Source organism: Panthera onca, chromosome B3 (genome assembly GCF_046562875.1).
Source record: "Panthera onca isolate mPanOnc1 chromosome B3, mPanOnc1 haplotype 2, whole genome shotgun sequence".
Classification (NCBI taxonomy): Eukaryota; Metazoa; Chordata; class Mammalia; order Carnivora; family Felidae; genus Panthera; species Panthera onca.
In genome coordinates, this window is record NC_138344.1 from 104,687,399 (window position 1) to 104,707,122 (window position 19,724).

The 19,724-nt window shown below is 33.9% G+C and overlaps 1 protein-coding gene across 2 annotated transcripts in view; it reads left to right on the forward strand.

The window, feature by feature from the left end:
• Positions 1-19,724, forward strand: part of ARID4A (AT-rich interaction domain 4A) — a 69,575-nt gene that overhangs the window by 6,890 nt on the left and 42,961 nt on the right. For both annotated transcript variants that reach the window (XM_060619930.3, XM_060619932.3), the window contains exons 6-11: positions 7,362-7,441; positions 7,531-7,625; positions 9,570-9,702; positions 12,811-12,890; positions 14,941-15,017; positions 15,414-15,580. In XM_060619930.3, coding sequence (XP_060475913.3) covers positions 7,362-7,441; positions 7,531-7,625; positions 9,570-9,702; positions 12,811-12,890; positions 14,941-15,017; positions 15,414-15,580 — 632 coding nt within the window. The remainder of the gene's footprint in view (positions 1-7,361; positions 7,442-7,530; positions 7,626-9,569; positions 9,703-12,810; positions 12,891-14,940; positions 15,018-15,413; positions 15,581-19,724) is intronic.

Sequence of the window (19,724 nt, forward strand, 5' to 3'; positions counted from 1 at the left end):
ACAAAAAGAATGTACTTCTTTTTTAGGTTACCTAGATATTTCTTTTCAAGAAAGTTATGTGCTTATTTTTCTTCCATTAGAAAGTCAGTACAAGTTAGTATTGTAAGTAATCAGACATTTTTACTTTTCCTGTAATTACAATTAAGGTTGCACAGCTGCAATCTTTTAATGTATTGTTTCTTGTTTTACATAAGGATAATACAGATGTTACCACAAAATTTAAAGACTAAAAAAATTCTGGCTAGAGTAGATTCAAGTCAAGATGATCATAGCTTAATTTTTGATTTTTGATTTAGTCAAGTCTCAATAACACCTTTCAGAAAAGATATAGGTGCTACTATGGGGTGCCTGAGTGGCTCAGTCAATTAAGTGTCCACCTTTGGCTCAGGTTATGATCTTATGGTTCTTGGGTTCAAGCCCCGCATCGGCCTGTCTGTCAGCACAAAGCCTGTTTCAGGTCCTCTGTGCCCCTCTCTCTCTGCCCCTCACCTGCTCACACACACACTTTCTCTCTCTCAAAAATAAATAAACATTAAAAAAAAAAAAAAAGAGGGGTGCCTGGATGGCTCAGTCAGTTAAGCGTCCGACTTCTGCTCAGGTCATGATCTCACGGTTTGTGGATTTGGCCCTGCATTGGGCTCTGTGCTGACAGCTCAGAGCCTAGAGCCTGCTTCGGATTCTGTGTCTCCTTCTCTCTGCCTTTCCCCCACTTTGCTCTGTCTTTCTCTCAAAAATAAATATAAAAAAAATTTAAAAATGTTCATTATTAAAAAAGGAAAGATATATGTGCTGCTAATCAGAATGCATACTTAACATTCCATGCATAAGCTTACGCTTGCTTTAAAAAACTTTAGGGAGTAGCAACAAGTGTCTTAATGCATGTAAACTAAAACTTAAATGTACTACTTATATAGTTGCTGTTATTATGTTGATAAGAATAGTAATGATTAAGATTTCCTAATCTCCTCTCAGTACGTTCAGACTACACAATCCTGTGGATAACATCCATCCTTTATTTTATACTGAACATCTATAGCATTGTTTGGTTTTTACATTTATATCTTGGTATAAGTGGTGTAATTATGGTGTTGTGGTTTAATGAACCACAAAGAAGGAAAGGAAATGATCCTGTAGGTTTACTTTTAGTTTACTTGATTTGTGGCTTTGGGTAAAAATCATTCATCTTCAGGTGATGCTCAAAGCTGTGAAGAATGTGCTTTGTTTAAAAATTGTACTTCTTGGGGCGCCTGGGTGGCGCAGTCGGTTAAGCGTCCGACTTCAGCCAGGCCACGATCTCGCGGTCTGTGAGTTCGAGCCCCGCGTCAGGCTCTGGGCTGATGGCTCGGAGCCTGGAGCCTGTTTCCGATTCTGTGTCTCCCTCTCTCTCTGACCCTCCCCCGTTCATGCTCTGTCTCTCTCTGTCCCAAAAATAAAATAAAAAACGTTGAAAAAAAAATTAAAAAAAAAAAAAATTGTACTTCTTGTGTCTTGCTCTGTGGCTTCTATTAGAAGTAGCAGTTTGTTGTACGTAACTACTATTTTCTGACCATTTTTATTCTTGGGCCTCTTAGAAAGCAGTGTCAGTTCACAATGGTGCTGTTACTATGAACTACGTATTTTTAGGAAGCTTGGTTGTAGCTGTTGATAGTTGTTAGAGATTTAAAAACTAAATTTAATGTTAACTTTTAGAGATTAAGTAAATACAATTTTATTATATTAAAGGAGTGATAACAATTACAGGCATTGAGAGGCACCCGGGTGGCTCAGTCGGTCAAGCCTCTGACTCTTGGTTTTGGCTCGGGTCATGATCTCCCAGTTTGTGAATTCGAGCCCTGCGTCCAGCTGTGCACTGACAGCGTGAAGTCTGCTTGGGATCCTCCTTCTCCCTCTGTCCCTGCCCTGCTCATGCTCGCTCTCTCTCTCTCTCTCTCTCTCTCAAAAGTAAAAAAAAATTACAGGCACTGATATGTGCAGAGTTACGCAAGATTATGTGATGTGTATTCAAATACTAATATTGCATCCTATTTGATATTTAATATCAAGGCTGCATTCACAGTACTTGTGAAGTTTTACTGATATAATGCTTGTGATTCTGCAGAAGTGATACTTCTCATGTTTTCACATTTGGGACTTCTGCACTCCAGAATAGCAGATCTTTATCCTTTACATGAATGGCATTTTAGCATTTCTAAAAGCTAGTTGCTACTGAGCATTCTCTGTGGTGATTTTCTGTGATGAGTAATTACAGAAGAAACTGTATAATTCTTTTTCTGAAAGAGCTTAGCATCTTAATTGCATGTAATTCGTGTATCAAGCATTAGTGTACATAAGAATCACTTGGTGTTTGTTTAAAAAATGAGGATTTGAGGACTCCAAATCTCTTCAATTTAGTAGGTCTGGGGATGGCAATCCAAGAATCTTTCTTTTTATAATTACATTGGGTGAATTTAATGCAGGTATTACACATTAGTAAAGTAGTCCATACTTAGAAAAAATGGAGACTTATTCAGGAGAAAAATTCAAAATATTTAAGTTTTTTGCATCTTTGTAATGATGGCAAGTGACCTAAAAAATCTAAGATGTTAACAGGCACTGTTCACTTAAGTATGTTCAATATAGCACTCTCTGTTATAAAGAATATTTAGATGTTGAAGCATGTAGCCCACATAAAGAATGATTAGAGTATAATGAGCCTAAAAGATGGCAAAATAAAATGTGTCCTCTCTCACAGGTCATGAGCCTTCTATATTTTTCAATTAATTGAGTGACTACTACCTGTTGGGTTTAATTCCTCTTTTCTGAAATTCTTCTTGGTTTCTAATTCCTAGTGAAGTGTTATATAGGTAGAATCAGAAAGTTATACAAAGTATTAATGATCTCCATATCACTTTTTTATTTTAAGAGATCTCAAAATTTGACTATTAAAAACGAAAAGAGGATACCACACTACTGGTTTAGATCAAATAAGAGTTATGATCATTGGTGATCAAAAGCTACCTAATGAGTCTGATATTAACTTATGTAATATAGGTACTTTTCCTACGATAGCTGAATAACCAATTATGAAAGAGACTATAGATCTAATATGAACTAATTTTTAAAAATCTAATATTACCTTCCTCTTTAATGTTGAATAATAAGTGGCCTGAGTTTATGGATTTTTTGTTTGTTTTTTGAGCCTTGGAAATATTTCCCCTTCCTAACATAAAACAGTGCTTCCCTAGCATAGTTTATTCAATTGGCAGTTCTTATCTTTGCATTAAAGATAAGGAATCTGTAATGTATAGAATTGTGTGGTTACCTTTCTAGTGGTTCAAAGGTATTAATTAGGATTGGAATTTGTATCTCCACTTGAATGTTGCCATTAACTCCTGGTAAATACAGCTGTCCATAAAACATTCTAAAACTGCTCTTCTTTTGCTTTTTTTGGAATATAAAAATAACACATTGTACTTGAAAAATAAGGAAAATGTAAAGGACAGAATTGTTATTAATTTTAGTAACTTACATATAAAATGTATATTCATATGTACAATATATAAAATTTTACACTAAAATTTATTTGATTATTTATATATCTTTGTGACAAATGCTTTTTAAGACTCAAGATTTTTTCATGCTTTCTGGTTACTGTTTTGTACATCAGTTGTATCAGATCTCATGGAAGTTAAGGTTCATGGAGTAGAGGAGGTTTAGCTTAAACTGGTGAATGGACTGACTTTTGTAGAATGTGCCGTAGGCTTACTAAGGCTTTTTTTTTTTTTTTTTTAAATGTTTATTTATTTTGAGAGAGAGCACACGTAAGCAGGGCAGAGCGACAGGGAGAGACAGAATCCCACGCAGGCTCCGTGCTGTCAACTGGGGACGTGAACTCACCAACTGTGAGATCATGACCTGAGCCGAAATCTAGAGTCAGATGCTTAACCAACTGAGCTACCCAGGTGCCCCAAAGCTTTTTAATTTAGTTAGAACCTCTTATGACAAGTGTTTTTATAATCAGAGTCAACCACAAATGTTTCAAAACCAGGACTAGAAGATCATTTAGAAAGTACTAAGCAACAAAGAAATCTATGCCTTCCTGTGATGTGCTTTAACCTGTTGTTTAAATGGCCTTCCAAAAGACTTAGCATTCCCATGATATTTTGTCAATATCATTATACATTTGTTAAGTTTCTTGATTTCTGAAGTTCTGGACCTTGGCTGCAGAGGGATTTCTGTATCACAAATGAGTTTATGTAACAAAACTATTGGTTTTACCTAGAGTATGTAATTTTAAAGTTTTTATCCACTATGTGAAATATTTTAATTAATATATAAATGTATATATAAATATTTTATTAATTTTAACTGGTATACACAGATACAACAATAATATTTTCTTTTTGCAAAGTCAGAATTCTTGACTTCTCTCCTGTGTTCATTTTATGCCTCTGCCCCATACCTGTTTATTATGCATTTTGATTCCCCCTTAACAAAACTGTAGCTCATTGATTAGCCTTCTGCTTCTCAATTTCTTTATAAAAGAGGATAGCGATTCCTACCTGGCAGAGGCTGCTGTGAGAATTAGGACATGGTAGAAGCTTAATAGGTGATAGCCAATTACATCTTTGGAGAGATAAAGTTAATTTACTATTGTTCTCTTACTATCCTCCAGCATCTAACAGTGCTATTTTCATGGGTAGATCTTTTTGTATTTAGTAGTTAGATAGATCCCTGTTGCTTTTGTTTCTTTTAATTCTCAAGTGTAGAGTTAGGCTTCATATATTTGTTTGCATTAGCATTGTTTTGTCTACCCTGATCAGTTATTGAGAGAGACTTAGCTTTGTCATTTTCAAATTAAGTTTTTGTATCTGTATTTAACATAATAACAGAGATACTGCTTTTGTAAGTTTTGCACTCAATAGTCTATTTAAATATCATTTTTGTCAAGTAGAAAACATTTCATAGAATTACTAAATCCTTATAGTCAGACTTTTTCCTCTTGGCATACTGTAATAGACATCTTGAACTTAAAAAAAAGCTAAATATACTGTATACGCCAGTTTATATATACCAATTAATTATTTCACTCTTATCAAAATGCCAGAGTCACTCTTCAGTGCCTGAAGAGTGTTTGGTGTTCTTTTAGATGATACTTCTAACATGGAAGTTATAGAGGAAACTTGTTCTAGATGGAACTTCTTCATGATTTTCATAATCGGGGATGTCTTGATTAATAGGTTCACTGTGTTGTTGGGGTTTCTATTTGTCTTTCAGAAAATCTTGAGAAGTTATGTAGCTTTTCAGACTTGTATAAAGTACTCAAATACATACCATTGTATAGTCCGTGAATTAAAAAAAAAAAAAGTAAACGGTTTCTCTTCGTTCAAAGTTGGAAGCATTCTTATATAAAATCATAAAATTGTTGGTGCCACAGTTCTCTTTTGAGAAGTTTTTTTGGTTCTTACATTATTTCTATCCATGATAAAGTATGTTGAAGTTAAAAGTATTTTTTCCTTCAAAAATCTGATTATTTCAGAGATTATTTTAAGTTAGTTTATTTATTAATAAACCACCACCGTCAGCGCATAGCCCGACATGGGGCTCTGACTCGCGAACTGTGAGATCAAGCCCTGCGCCAAAATCGAGAGTTGGACACTTAACTGAGCCAACCAGGCACCCCTTAAAGTGATTATTTTAAAAAACAAGAATTAAAGATTTTAAATTGTTGAAATTTCTCATCAGAACATTTTGATTTGAGGCTGCCATTGATTAATGATGAAACACTGTGGAAAACATTTTGCATAAATTTGATATTATGGATTGTTCTGATATTCTCATGTTCCTTCCTCACACCTCCACTTAAATGTGTGTGCACATGGGTGTGTATGTGTGTGTCCGTTGTTACCATCTTATATATTGTAGCCTTTAAGGAAAATTGGAACTTTTAAGCTTTTATTCTTTAATATACTTATGGATATTAATACAAACATGAAGGATTATTTTAAGTTTGGTATAATAATTTCATGATCTTGAAGTTTTAAAAGAACAGTGCTGTATTTATTAGATTTGATGACACCATATGAATCATAATTTTGTTACAAATGTTGAGAGCACTGTTAATCAAGTGTAGATTAGTAATGTAATTGTTGGAGGATATTGTGTTTTATCCTGTCGTTGTGTTTGCAGCGGTCATTAATTTCTGCGTTATTGACTGTACAACACGGCTCCTTTTGTGCAAACATGGTTCTCTGAATATGTGCTTCAGGAACTTTTCATTTTCTCTGCATTGTCTCCTGCGTGTAAGAGAATTTAAACTAGATGTCTTTACTTTTGGAGAAAGAACTGACTGAGGTAGATAAATACTGAAGAAGTTGAGTGCTCTTACATAAGTTCTTAGCATGAAAAAAATAAGTTTATGATTAAATATTATTAAAGCAAAGTAATGTAGAGTTTCCCTTTATTAACATTAATTTATTCTGTTAGAATGAAAAAGCATCTAGAATTGTGGAAGTTGGGATTACATCTTAAAATAACTATTTCTGTGTATATGGTGTTTTCATACAATACACAAACATATATTGATATGTGTTTGCATTATAAGTATCTGAGGTAAGGATTCCACCTTTTTATATTTTATTTCTTCATAATGATGGGCAATCAGGTGTCTTCTGAGAGCATTTTCTTTTTAATACACTTGGTAACTTTAGATGTTAAAATAAGAGTATGTTTCTGGAAGATTAAGCCTATAAAATTTTTTTTAATGTAGTAAAAGTAAAAACTTCTGAGAAAGCTGTGCAATTATAACTGACTTTTGAAATTTAAGAAAATTTCATCTTTCTGATGTTTCCTTGTTTCAACCTTTAATTCTAAATTTCTTAATCCTTCTCCAGCAAAAGAAAAATGTTGAATCTTATGACTTTAGAATTTGTTACCCAATAGACTTCTACTAAAGGAAGTTATCATGCAAATAAGTAGAGGTAGTACAATAATCCAAGAAGCATTCCTAGAAGTCAAACAGTTTCTGGAAGTTAGAGATACTTCATTGATAACTGTTCTGAACAAAACCCATAATACTTCTTTTTTTGTAAACCAGGTTTTTTTTTTGCTCATTCTTCCAGGATTAAAGGTAATTTAATCACTGGTGCTTTGATTAGGTTGCTAAGTGAATGGAGACACTTAGGCAGTTGGGAGCAGCCATGTAACCTGTGTTCAGTATCTACAGAATGAAAAATGTACTGTGTACATTTTAAAAGCTTTTGGAAAAAAAATAATGGTTCTTACAAATATTAAGCCTTAACTAAATAGCAGCAATATCGTTCTCTGCAGTGACATGTTTACTTAGTGTGCATAAATTCTCTGATATCTCTTGCTTCTTGTAGTGTTTGATGATGGTGATGAGAGAACACTGAGACGCACTTCACTTTGCCTAAAAGGAGAGAGACATTTTGCCGAGAGTGAGGTAGGGTGACATGGATGGACTTTTTGAGTTGAATAACTTCTAACATCGAGGCAAGATGTGATTTAATTTGTCTGTTGTTTCTTATCTAGACACTTGACCAGCTTCCCTTAACAAATCCAGAGCATTTTGGAACTCCTGTAATTGCAAAGAAGACGAACAGAGGAAGGAGGTCGTCTCTTCCTGTGTGAGTGTTTCATATACAGTAATATTACAGTTATTACAACATTAAACAAATGAGTCTTCTAAGATGGCTAAAATTGTTCAGGTAACTTTTCCATAGTATCTTGTATCATTATGTTAGACATTTTACCTTGAGCAGACCTTGTTCTTAATTATTCCCATTACTCTGAGAATTATCATAACTCCTTTTTCAAAAAGGGTTATTTTTGTCTTGAGTTACTTTGCCAAATTTCTTAATTGATACGATGTGTTTTTCTATTTTAAGTGAGTATATGTATTTTTTAACCTTTTTATTTCAAAAACATTCCAAACTTAAAAATCGTGCAATAAACTTTCATATACTCATCATCTAGATTCAGTAATTGTTAAAATTTTTGGCACATTTGCTTTATCATTTCCTCTGTGGATATGTAGCTATTTTTTAACTTAATGATTATTTTTTATTATTACTATTTTTTAACGTTTATTTTTTGAGAGAGAGATGCACACGCAAGTATGGGAGAGGCAGAGAGAGAGAATCCCAAGCAGGCTCCACACTGTCAGTGCAGAGTCTGACTTGGGGCTCGAACCCACGGACCATGAGATCATGACTTGAGCCAAATCCAAGAGTCCAACACTTGACTGAGCCACCCAGGCGCCCTAATGATAATTTTAATTGGTTGAACCTTCTGAAAGTATATTATAAGCATCAGACCTACCTTTAAATACTTTAAGAATAAGGAAATTCTCTTATATAGCCAAAGTATGATTATCAAATTCAGAAAATTCAACATTAATAAAATGATATTATCTAATAAGGTATAGTCCGTATTTTAAATTTTGCCACTTGTCCCAATAATAGCCTTTATAGGCATCCACTGAATCCAGGGTCCAACCCAAGATCATGCATTACATTTTGTTTACATGGTTCTTTTTTTTTTTTTTTTTTTTTTTTTTTTGACAGAGAGGGTGCAAGAGAGCGAGGGGCAGAGAAAGAGAACACCACGAGTGGCAGAGGGAGAGGGAAGCAAGGGCTTACCCCAAGTAGGGCTCAGCTTACTTGATGCGGGACTTGAACTCAGGAACCATGAGATCTGACCTGAGCCGAAGTCAGATACTTAACTGACTGAGCCACCGGGGCGCCCTAGTTTTGTTTTTTTATAATTTTTTTTTTAAGTTTACTTACTTATTTAGAGAGAGGCAGAGACAGCACAAGCAGGGGAGGGGCAGAGAGGGAGAGAGAAATCCAAGCAGGCTCCGTGCTGTCAGCTTAGAGCCTGACATGGGGCTTGAACTCATGAAATGTGAGATTAAGACCCAAGCTGAAACCGAGAATCAGACACTCAACTGATTATGCCACCCAGGCGCCCCTGGGCATCCTAGTTTATATAGTTCTTAAATCTCCTTTAATATGGAAAAGTTCTTCAGTTTTTTTGTTTTTTGTTTTTTTTTTTTTGGTATTTTCCCGACATTGATATTTTTGAAGAGTACAGGCCCGTTTTGTAGACTGTTCCTCACCATGGGTTTGTTTGCTTGTTTAATTGTGTAGATAAGCTAATTTAAATAAACCTTCACATGTTTTTTTGATGAGATCTTTTCATAACCTGTTAGGAAGTAGAGTTACATCTGGCATATATAAAAGGTAGAAGGATAATCTTTTTAAAAAAATGTATTTGGCACAGTAAGTACTTCATGGTGACATAATTAGGCTTTTCTGTCCCAGCTGGTGGTTGGCATAAGAGCTAAGTCCAAATCCTCATTCATCTAGTGGCATGGACTCAGAGTCATCATGGACAGCTCAGGACTACTTTGGGACTAGGGAAGTATCCATCTCTTCAATTTCAGTAAGAGGCTACTCCTACTCTGGAGTAATCCAGATTAGAAGTTGAATTGTACATGTTAAATTCACACCACTCTATCTCAACAATGGTTTATGTTAAGATCATGATAGAGTTATTTTGACTTTTAGTAATGAGGACGAAAAGGAAGAAGAAAGTAGTGAAGAGGAAGATGACGATAAGCGACGTCTCAATGACGAATTGTTAGGAAAAGTTGTAAGTGTGATATCAACATCTGAGAAGACTGATGGGTATCCTGCTTTGGTAAGTAAGATTTCTTTGCAGAATTAATCAACCATTTAAAATTTTGTTTAACATGGATCTTTAAAAAGCATTTAAAATATTTTGAAAGTATTACCCAAATTTAATTTGGACTTTATTGCAACATTGAGCAATCCTACTTAGGTCTCACACACTTCACTGTTTTCCTTTGTTATTTCCTTTAATTTTCTATAATCAGTCATTTATTGGGATCTTTCAGTTTTTCCTTGAAAATGTGTGCAGTGGTCTCTTTTTATCCTATTCCTGTTACCATTTTACACTTGATTTATGGTAATTTCCTCCAAGTTCCCTTAACTTGATTCTTGGGTTTTTTGCTAAATTTAGACAAATTTTCCAGAAGCAACTTCTGTAGAGTAGTTTTTAAACACTGATTTAATCATAGTAGTCCCATTCTCAAAAACAAGCCCCAAAAAACTTTCACGGACTGCCTAATGGATCAATTCTGGATTCTTCAGATGGATTTCTGAGGCTATCCTAGCTCTTAGCTTCCCATTTTCAGTGTAAGCTTCATACTCAGGTTCTCTCTTAACTGCTCTCTGTGTAAAACACTTCTCTTCCAAACCTTTACCCTTTTGCCTTAGATCAATTAGTATTTACTGAGGATGTGCAGGGAGTTCCACCTCTAAGTTGCTTAGAAGAGAGAAAACTATGAACCTTGTAACACATTGCTCTCGAGGACCTTATTGTATACATCTAAGACATTACATAGCAATTAAGTTTATATAGTCATTTTTAAAACTTGGCGCAGACACTGGAGTAGGAAAGGGAGTATTGGGGAAAGGAAGGGTGGGTACACCTAGGTTTTGCAAATAGTAAGTCTTGGATGGGTTGGTAGGGAAATCTAATCTTTGCTTACTCGGGGAAGGAATGAGAAGAAGGGATGGGCAAGAGAATTATTTCATGAGAGGAATCAATAATACTTGGTAATACCTGTCTCCATTTTCTCCTTTTTGTACTCCTCTCCTTTTAAGTGTCTTAACATTCAGCTCAAGGCCTACGTTTTCTTCAGTCTCCCTTAACTACTCTAACATAACTATTCCCCTTTTCTGAGTTTTGATATGACATATATCTCTAACAACAGTGCTGGCACAAAATGTGTCCCGAATTAGATTAGAATCCTTTAGTGAACCGAGGCCAATTTTTAATGTTTCCGTGTGCATGTAAGTATATTACTCAGTTGCTATATATAGTAAGTTTACCTAGAAAAAGTCTGAAAATCCTTTGAGTCTTTCAGTTGTACAGGCAAACAAGTAAATGGGTTTGGATTCAGAATTTTCAGGTCATAATTTGCCAAGAGATTTTTTTTAAGAGATTTTTTTAATCCCTTCATTTACTCAACAGACTTATTTGCCAGGGAATGTAGAAAATAAAAGATGAGTAAGACACTAATCTCACATTTTATTAATATTGTAATTTTAATGCAGAGAATAATTCAAGTAACTATATACACAATAGTATATGTTCAACATTAGGACTTCTTGTCCTGAAAATTTACATTTATTGAAGGAAATCCAGAAAGTCTTCATGAAGCTGTTGCTTTTGAACTGAGCCTTGACAGATTTAAAGTTAGTTAAGCAGAGCTTCTCTAGAGGACTTTCTTAGAGGAAAACAGTAAAAGCAGAAAAGCAAAGGGTTTGCTCATGGAACTATTTGCTCTGGAAATCCATTTTGGCTAAATGTTAAACAACAATAGGGGAATAATAGGAAATAAGACTGGGAAGATAATTTGGATCTAGGGCAGAAGAGTCTTTAAAAGTTCACCCCAGGAATGTGACCATAATTCTGCATAGAATTTTGCAGAAGAGTAACATTATTGAGCTGCATGTTTAGGAATGTTAATGAGGCAGTAGTGTGTTGAATGGATTGTTGGAAACACTGGAGATGACAGGAATCAATTTGGAGGCCATTCTAGTGGTTCACAGGTGAGGTAATTAAGCCCTGGGCTGTGCCTACTCATCCTTTAAGACTTAATCTTAAGCCTTTGCTGCCATACCTCTTCCTTCCCCAGATTGGGTTAAGTCTTCCTCCTAGGTGTTTTCATCTCTGTACTTATCCTCCATGGTGTTGTTTTGTGCTTACCTCTCCATTGTGCCATTAGCTCCTTAAGGGCAGACAGAACTCTACTATTTGTCTAATAATTACCAGCGTCTAACAAACACACAAACATTTACTGCCATCTGATGTTAAGGCAGCTGATACAACAGCCAAGAATTTTTAATTATCTGGATATAGACTGTTTAATATGATAGCCATGAGTCCTACGTGACTGTTTACATTTACATGTAATTTAATTAAAATTAAATAGAATTAAAAATTCAGTCTCTCAGTTGCACTACCACATTTTAAGTGCTTAGCAGTGCAGATAACAGAACATTTCCATCATTGCATAAAGTTCTGTGGGTGGTGCTAGATTGTAGCAGAGGGGGGCTAGTGTTAGGGGTGATAATGAGCAGGTAAATTTCAGCAATTCATTGGTAGACTTTATTTTTAAAAAATATTAAGTGCCATAAAGAATGTATAGAGATTAGCTATTTACTAATGTTCAGACATTTGTTACTTTTAAAAGTTAAGAAATTAAAAAGTTCTTAGATTTTCTTTGATTTGCTTTCATTACTAAAAATTGTAATGCCCTGGTAAGAAAGGGAACTTAGATATTTATTTTAAACAGATAGCAGATTTCAAAACAGATCTTGATTCAAGGATATTTTTAAAACTTATACTATGCCACATTTTCATCACAGATCATATGTTTGACTTTTTGGACAAGAAATGATTACGTAGCTTAGAAGAAATCAAATTTTTTAAAGTGGTGGTCATATTATTTATATTGTATTAACTATTTATTGTATGATCTAATAACTGAATAAATTAAATATCCAGAAAACCAATATGTTAAAGAAAAATCACAAGGCAACCTTCTTTTTTAAGTAATTCATTTATAATGGAAATTATTAATAATTAAACTCTTTCTTAACAAAATATAATTCATTTGAGAAGTGAGGGGGATCCAGAACTACTCTTTTTAAAAATGTATATTTTTTTGATCAAGGGAAATTAGGCACCAATCCTGTTCTTTATTTTATATTTCAGGTAATATCTCCCAGCTGTAATGATGACATCACAGTGAAAAAAGACCAGTGTTTAGTTCGATCATTTATCGATTCTAAATTGTGAGTCACTTAATAGTATTATGGTAGGAGAAAAAAAAATGAGATCACAGTGATAGACCCTTCCATAGTCCACACTTTATTTTGAAAAGTCTGATCACTTCATGAACTGTCATTACATATTATGCTTTGACTTTTTGTAATGTAGTTTATTTTTTCCTAATTTTAATTTAAAATAACGAATTTTAATTTAGTTTTGTAAAACTAAACAATGTGTAATAATATTTAAAAAGTTTTTTTTATAAAGCATGGTATTGGTTTTCTCTTTAATTGTAAAAGCTTGATACTTTTATTATGTGTACTATTTCATATTATGAACTATGAAACTTACTTTTCATGGAATATTACTAAAATTATTTTGACTTTTTTCCTGATTAAGTCAGATTTTTAGAAACTTTCTTTAACCTCAGCTTTGTTTTGTTCCCCACAAAGGATGTAAAAAAAAAAAGAAAAAAGTGTGTGTGTTTGTATGTATAAATATATATAGAGAGAAGTACTGTGGAAAATTTAATATATCTTACAATGATAAAAATATTTTAATATTTATTTATTTATTTATTTATTTATTTGACTAAACTAAATAGTAAATTTAAGAAATAGCAAAGATCAGGGGTGCCTGAATGGCTCAGTTCATTAAGCATCTGACTTCGGCTCAGGTCATGATCTCACGTTTCGTGAGTTAGAACCCTGCATCGAGCTCTCTGCTATCAGTGCAGAGCTTGCTTCAGATCCTCTGTCTCCTCTCTGCCCCTTCCCTGCTCTTGCTCATGCTCTCTCTCAAAAATAAAATAAACTTAAAAAGAGAAATAGTAAAGATCAAAATAGTCATTGTATCTTCAATAAGGCAAATATGCTGATACAAAGTATCCCATACCTTGTGTGTGGGAGGGTTGCATAGATTGAAATATTACAAATGTGAAGCTTTCTTTTTTTTTTTTATTTTTTTATTTTTTTTAACGTTTATTTATTTTTGAGACAGAGAGAGACAGAGCATGAATGGGGAAGGGTCATAGAGAGAGGGAGACACAGAATCGGAAGCAGGCTCCGGGCTCTGAGCAGTCAGCATAGAGCCCGACGCGGGGCTCGAACTCCCGGACCGCGAGATCGTGACCTGAGCCGAAGTCGGACGCTTAACCGACTGAGCCACCCAGGTGCCCCTAAATGTGAAGCTTTCAAATTAGTGTATTTTGAGTATGTCAATCTTTAGAATTAAGATACTAATTTTGGGGTTGTCTGGGTGGCTCAGTCAGTTAAGTGTCCAACCCTTGGTTTGAGTTCAGGTCATGATCCCATGGTTGGGGAGTTCAAGCCCCACTCTGTGCTGACAGCAAGGAGCCTGCTTGGGATTTCTCTCTCGCTGTTTCTTTCTCTAAATAAATAAATAAACATTTGAAAAAAAGGATACTAGCTTTGCCTATATTATGTCTTGCCTTTTATTAAGGATTAGGATATGTGTGGTGCATGGTCTTTTTTTTTTTTTAACTTTTATTTTTTTATTATAATTTTTTTTTTTCTTTTTAACATTTATTTACTATTGAGAGACAGACACAGAGCATGAGCAGAGAAGGGGCAGAGAGAGGGTGAGACAGAATCCGAAGCAGGCTCCAGGTTCCTAGCTGTCAGCACAGAACCTGACACGGGGCTTGAACTCACAAACTGTGAGATCATGACCGGAGCTGAAGTCAGATGCTTAACCGACTGAGCCATCCAGGCACCCCTTAACCTTTATTTTTGAGAGAGAGTGAGAGCAGGGGAGGGGCAGAGAGAGGAGGAAGATGCAGAATCTGAAGCAGGCTCCAGGCTCTGAGCTGTCAGCACAGATCCCGGTGTGGGGCTCAAACTCATGGACTGAGACATCATGACCTGAGCCAAAGTTGGACACTTAACTGACTGAGCCCCCTGGGCGCCCCAGGATATGCATGGTCTTTTAAAAATATTTTGTAGGCAAAACAATTTTGATTTTGAGGCTTATATTCTTCTATGTGTTAACATTATTTGTCATAATTTTTATTTAATAATGGTTTCTCTCCCCTTTATTCTTCCATATAATTAGTTATTCTATAGCAAGAAAGGATATCAAGGAAATAGATATTCTCAATCTACCTGAATCTGAGCTCTCTGCTAAACCAGGTAAAATAAAAATGAATCAATCCATTATTTCATGATGTGGCTGTAAATGGCAAATAGTGGCTAAACCAAGGCTGAATATTCTCTGGTGCCATTTTAATTGTTTAGGGTTAGTATCTACTCTTATTTGATGGCTATTTTTTAAATATCTGGATAAAATATTTTATTTGTAGTTTTTAACTTTTAATATTAAGTTTAACTTTTCATGTTTTACCATTAATATTTTTAACAGTATTCCCTAGAATAATAATAAACATTAATAAAACATTATGACTTAGTTATGTTCAAGTTAATGATATCATTTTATAAGTGACAGCTGAATTTGAATCTAGATCTTCTGACTCCGAATGTTTTCTATTATTCTGTGTTGCTAAGTCCATAATAACTGTTTACATTTAGGGCTTCAGAAAGCAAGCATCTTCTTAAAAACTAGAATTGTTCCTGATAATTGGAAAATGGATATAAGTGAAATCCTTGAATCATCCAGTAGTGATGATGAAGATGGTCCAGCTGAAGAACATGATGAAGAGAAGGAAAAGGAAACCAAAAAAGAAGAAGAAGAGGTGGTAGGTGAAATTTTATGTTTGTAATGTAAAAACATTTTAATACTCTAAAAAAAAATTACTGGGTGGCGCTGTGGCTTAGTTGGTTAAAGTGTTTAGTAAAGTAGTAGTAAAATTACTACCTTTGTATATTTTCCCTCATTTAGATGCTCTTTATTTATTTCTGTCTTTTTCTAGCCCAAATTGATTTGGGGATGGGGAGTTTTTTGGATTCCAACATAGTGGGTAAATGAGAAATAATTTTTTTTTGCAGATATGAGGTTGCAAAGAACTTTTCAGGTTAAATAATCAACAAGTACAAACTTTTTAAATAACCATAGAGAAAGAAATGTAACATTACATGTGTCAACTCATTTAAAATGTTACCATGTGGTATAACTGGTATTATCTTACTTTCAAGGTGAGGAAAGTGAAGGTCATGAAGGTTAAGTAACTTTCCCAAGGTTGCACAGCTCAAATGTGGAGAACAGGAATTTGAACTCAGATCTGGTCTGTCTTAACTTGGCAACTTCACCTCTTTGAGACATTTCATAGTATCTGAAGGATATAGGTGATTAAAAAATCTTATCCAACCTGAGAGAATATTTCATTTGGCAGTTTGATAGATAAATCAGAGAAAAGAGATTGTTTTTATAAGTGTTAATTTTTATATGTGATATTACCGTGTCATTTAGGATATATATGTGTGTGTGTGTGTGTGTATGTGTGTGTGTGTATGACATACACACACACACATATATATAAATATATGTGTGTGTGTGTATATGTATATATATAATTTTAGGAAATCATTTATGGACTACCAGATAATTGAATGTTGTAATCTGTTTATACAGCAGTGGGATAAACTAACTGTCCAGTATATTTTTGGTTGTTACGAGGTAAAGAGACCTAGGGGCAGACAAAGAGAATGAGTTTACCAAAAAGAAGACCTATTTGAGCCTGAAAAATATTTGCTTGGAAAATGTGGAATGCTTGTTTCTGTTTTACATATACAGATGTGAATTTGTTAAATAAAATGAGTATACTTATATGTGATGAAGGGCATGCGATATTTCTTTCCTTTTACTTCCCCTGCAGTATTTGGTTTTTTGCAGTCTGAAATCAGAATGGCGGTTCATACTTACAGGCTGCCTACAGAGTTGCCATAGTAACGTGCTGTTGGTTTTAAGTGAGCATGCTCCGAAAGACAGGAAGGTTTAGCAGAGGCTTGGCAGGTTGCCAATGGAGGTTTGCCAGATGCTTTGAAATGGGCTGTCTTTCTTTTCCTTTCATGTAATGTCTGATTTTTATGTGGAAGAGAATGTAAGTAGTGCTGTATAACCCTGCGGATGCTATGCCCTAAGAGGGAAAGCAAATATTTGCAAGTCAGACTGAAAAATGTTCAGACACTGTACTGATTAAGTAGAAGGGGAATCTAACCATTTTGCATTTGAAAGAAAATGCAGCATATAGGTAAGATTTTTTTTCTAAAATATATTTAGTTACCATATGGATTGCCAAAAACGGGGTTAAATAAGAATTTTAGGTGTTGATGATGTGGCTAATAATGGTAGGACTCATAACCAAGCGTAATTGTTTCTTGTAAAAGAGACAGTAGGAGTCTATTTTTAGAATATCAGAGGATGAAGGCTATTTTTCTGAAACATTAGATTTTGAAATGAAAATGATAATGAGACAGTTTAGCAAAATTCAGGATTTAAAGTCTAAATATTAAATGTGAGTTTTGTATTTTATCTGTATTTATTTATAGATTATGTGTTTTCAGGGTAAATAGGCCACATTTTCAGGGTGTGAACTGTTGCAGTCTGGTTTTGCTTTTTAAAAAAAAAAAATTAGCATTAGTTAGGATCTGGATATTGCCAAATATTGAAAGAAGATTGGCCTATTTTTGCTAATACTTTTAATTGGTGTCCCTTTTAGAATGCATTTTCTTTACTCCCCACCCCCCAAAAGAAAACCCTGAAATTTTAAACAAAGAGAGTAAAAAGAGCTCTGTAGTAAGGTTGGAAAAGATGGCTATAAAATAGTAATTAGTAAATAGTGCTCTTATTACAGCTATTAATTTCATAAAAATCATAACGTTTTATTCAAGCTGTGCATAAATGTTAGTAAAAAAAAGAATGAAGAGCAGAGGCAAGCTCTGTTACCTATTGTTTGCAGGTAATAAGTAAAGAAATTTAAAGATGTAAGGACCTTTGTAAGGGATAGTATTTTCTTAAAATGTGTTATTTAAATTATGAACCTGTTAAAATTAAGTGAAAAAGAATGCTTTTTATCTACTGAAAAATAAAAGCAAAATTACAGTATTAAGGCACTGAGTTGTCTGACCGTTAATTTAAATTATTTTCCAGATGGTCAGTTTCATAGCATATACTTTATTGAATTGCTTGACAGGAACTAATTCCTCTTTTTTTTTTTTTTTTCTGGCCACGGAGGTACATTTCTTGAGTGAGATTTTGGTTGCTTTAGAAAAAAAAATCAGCTGCATTTCTTGCTCTTGGACTTAACATTTAGTTGCTGAATCATTCTAATTTGTCTTGAACAGTAATTTTAAAAAATTTAATGTACTGATAAACTGAGAAGCAGTTTAATCTACATAAAACAAAGGGGGAAAAAGTGGGTATGGTATAAAATGAATTAAAGTCTGATAAGCCAGGGCCTACCTGGCTTAGTCATTACAGGCCTTGACTACATAGGTGAGGCTAAGCTGTTTGTTGTATTATACTATAGATCATATTCTTCCTGAAACATAATAATGGTATGCTTGTCATGAAAATTTAATGTTGCTTTATAATGATCACAAAAATCTTTTATAACAGACTGTAAATCACTGTAACAGTACTTTAGCCTACAATTTGATGTTTGTAAATTTTATGCAGTAGAATCATACAAGTGTTAGATACTTCTGCAGTGTTAATGGGCAGTGGACATTGTCTTTTATATTTGATGCTTTGAGTACCCTAAAATAGTCTAAATAAGGAAATTTGAGATTCATGGCTTTACCATGTGGAAGAGCATCTTTTTTGTTTAATATTATTTTGAATTCCTGAGCATTGGTGATTCAGGATTGGAGTGCAAGAAATATGTTTTGTACTGTTATTGGGTGGAAAAGACTTGCGAGTCTAACAGGAAGTAGGTCCTATCTATATTTGATGACTGAATTTTAACCTGTTGGTAATTACATTCAAAAAAAGCCCTGGAGAATATTTTTGTGGGTATTACTTAAATGTCTTTTATTAGGAAAATTTTATATTAGAAAAGATACTCCTGATTTCCTTTTAAGCTTTGAAATTCATTGAAAAGTCCATGTAAACATAAGTAATGATGTCAATTATTCATTTACTCCTTCCTTAAATTCACTTTGGATGAATGGAGGAGAGTTGTCTAAGGATAAAATAAATAGGTGAAGACGTTTTTATTAAAAGGGAATTTGACTAGTTGCAGCTGTTTTATTCTTTTGGTTTGCTATAAGTAGCCTTATGTGTTGGGCCCTTTCAAAAATCTCTTCTAATTTCATATTTAGTAATGAAAATAAGAGTTTGGTGCATTTTTATGAGATACTCTTTTTTTGTTTGTTTAGAAGTACTGACATCCATTTCTCCGATTTTTGAATTTTCTAGGAATTACTGTCGGATCTAATACCAGTCATACCTAATTACATTCCACTATTGCAAAAATCATAAGTGCTTGTGGTTTTTTTATTCATGGAAACTGGAATTCTTTTCTTATATGTAAATCTAGTGGTGTTTGTATTTATGTCTTTTTGTAAAGGCATTTGTTAGTGATCTGTCAAGATCACTTTGAGTAAATGCTTGGTAACTCGGGAAAATTATGCTAAATCAATAAAATTTAAAGAAAAATTTCAAGTTAATGTTAGTGTTTTAGGTATATCTAATAACTCAATCAAGTGTTTCTAAGCAGGTCCTATAAAGTCAACTTCCAATCAATAATTGAGACTTTAGCTTGCATTCAGATTTAATAACTTATTTGCAAAAGTCTTAAAATATAGCTTATTGAGCAAGCAAACAAAAATGTCCTGATATGTTTGGTAAAATCTTTCCTCACAAAATTAGCATAAGACTAACCAAATCTGGCTCACCTAATCAGATTAATGAGGATTGCACATTTGTAGACACAATTATAG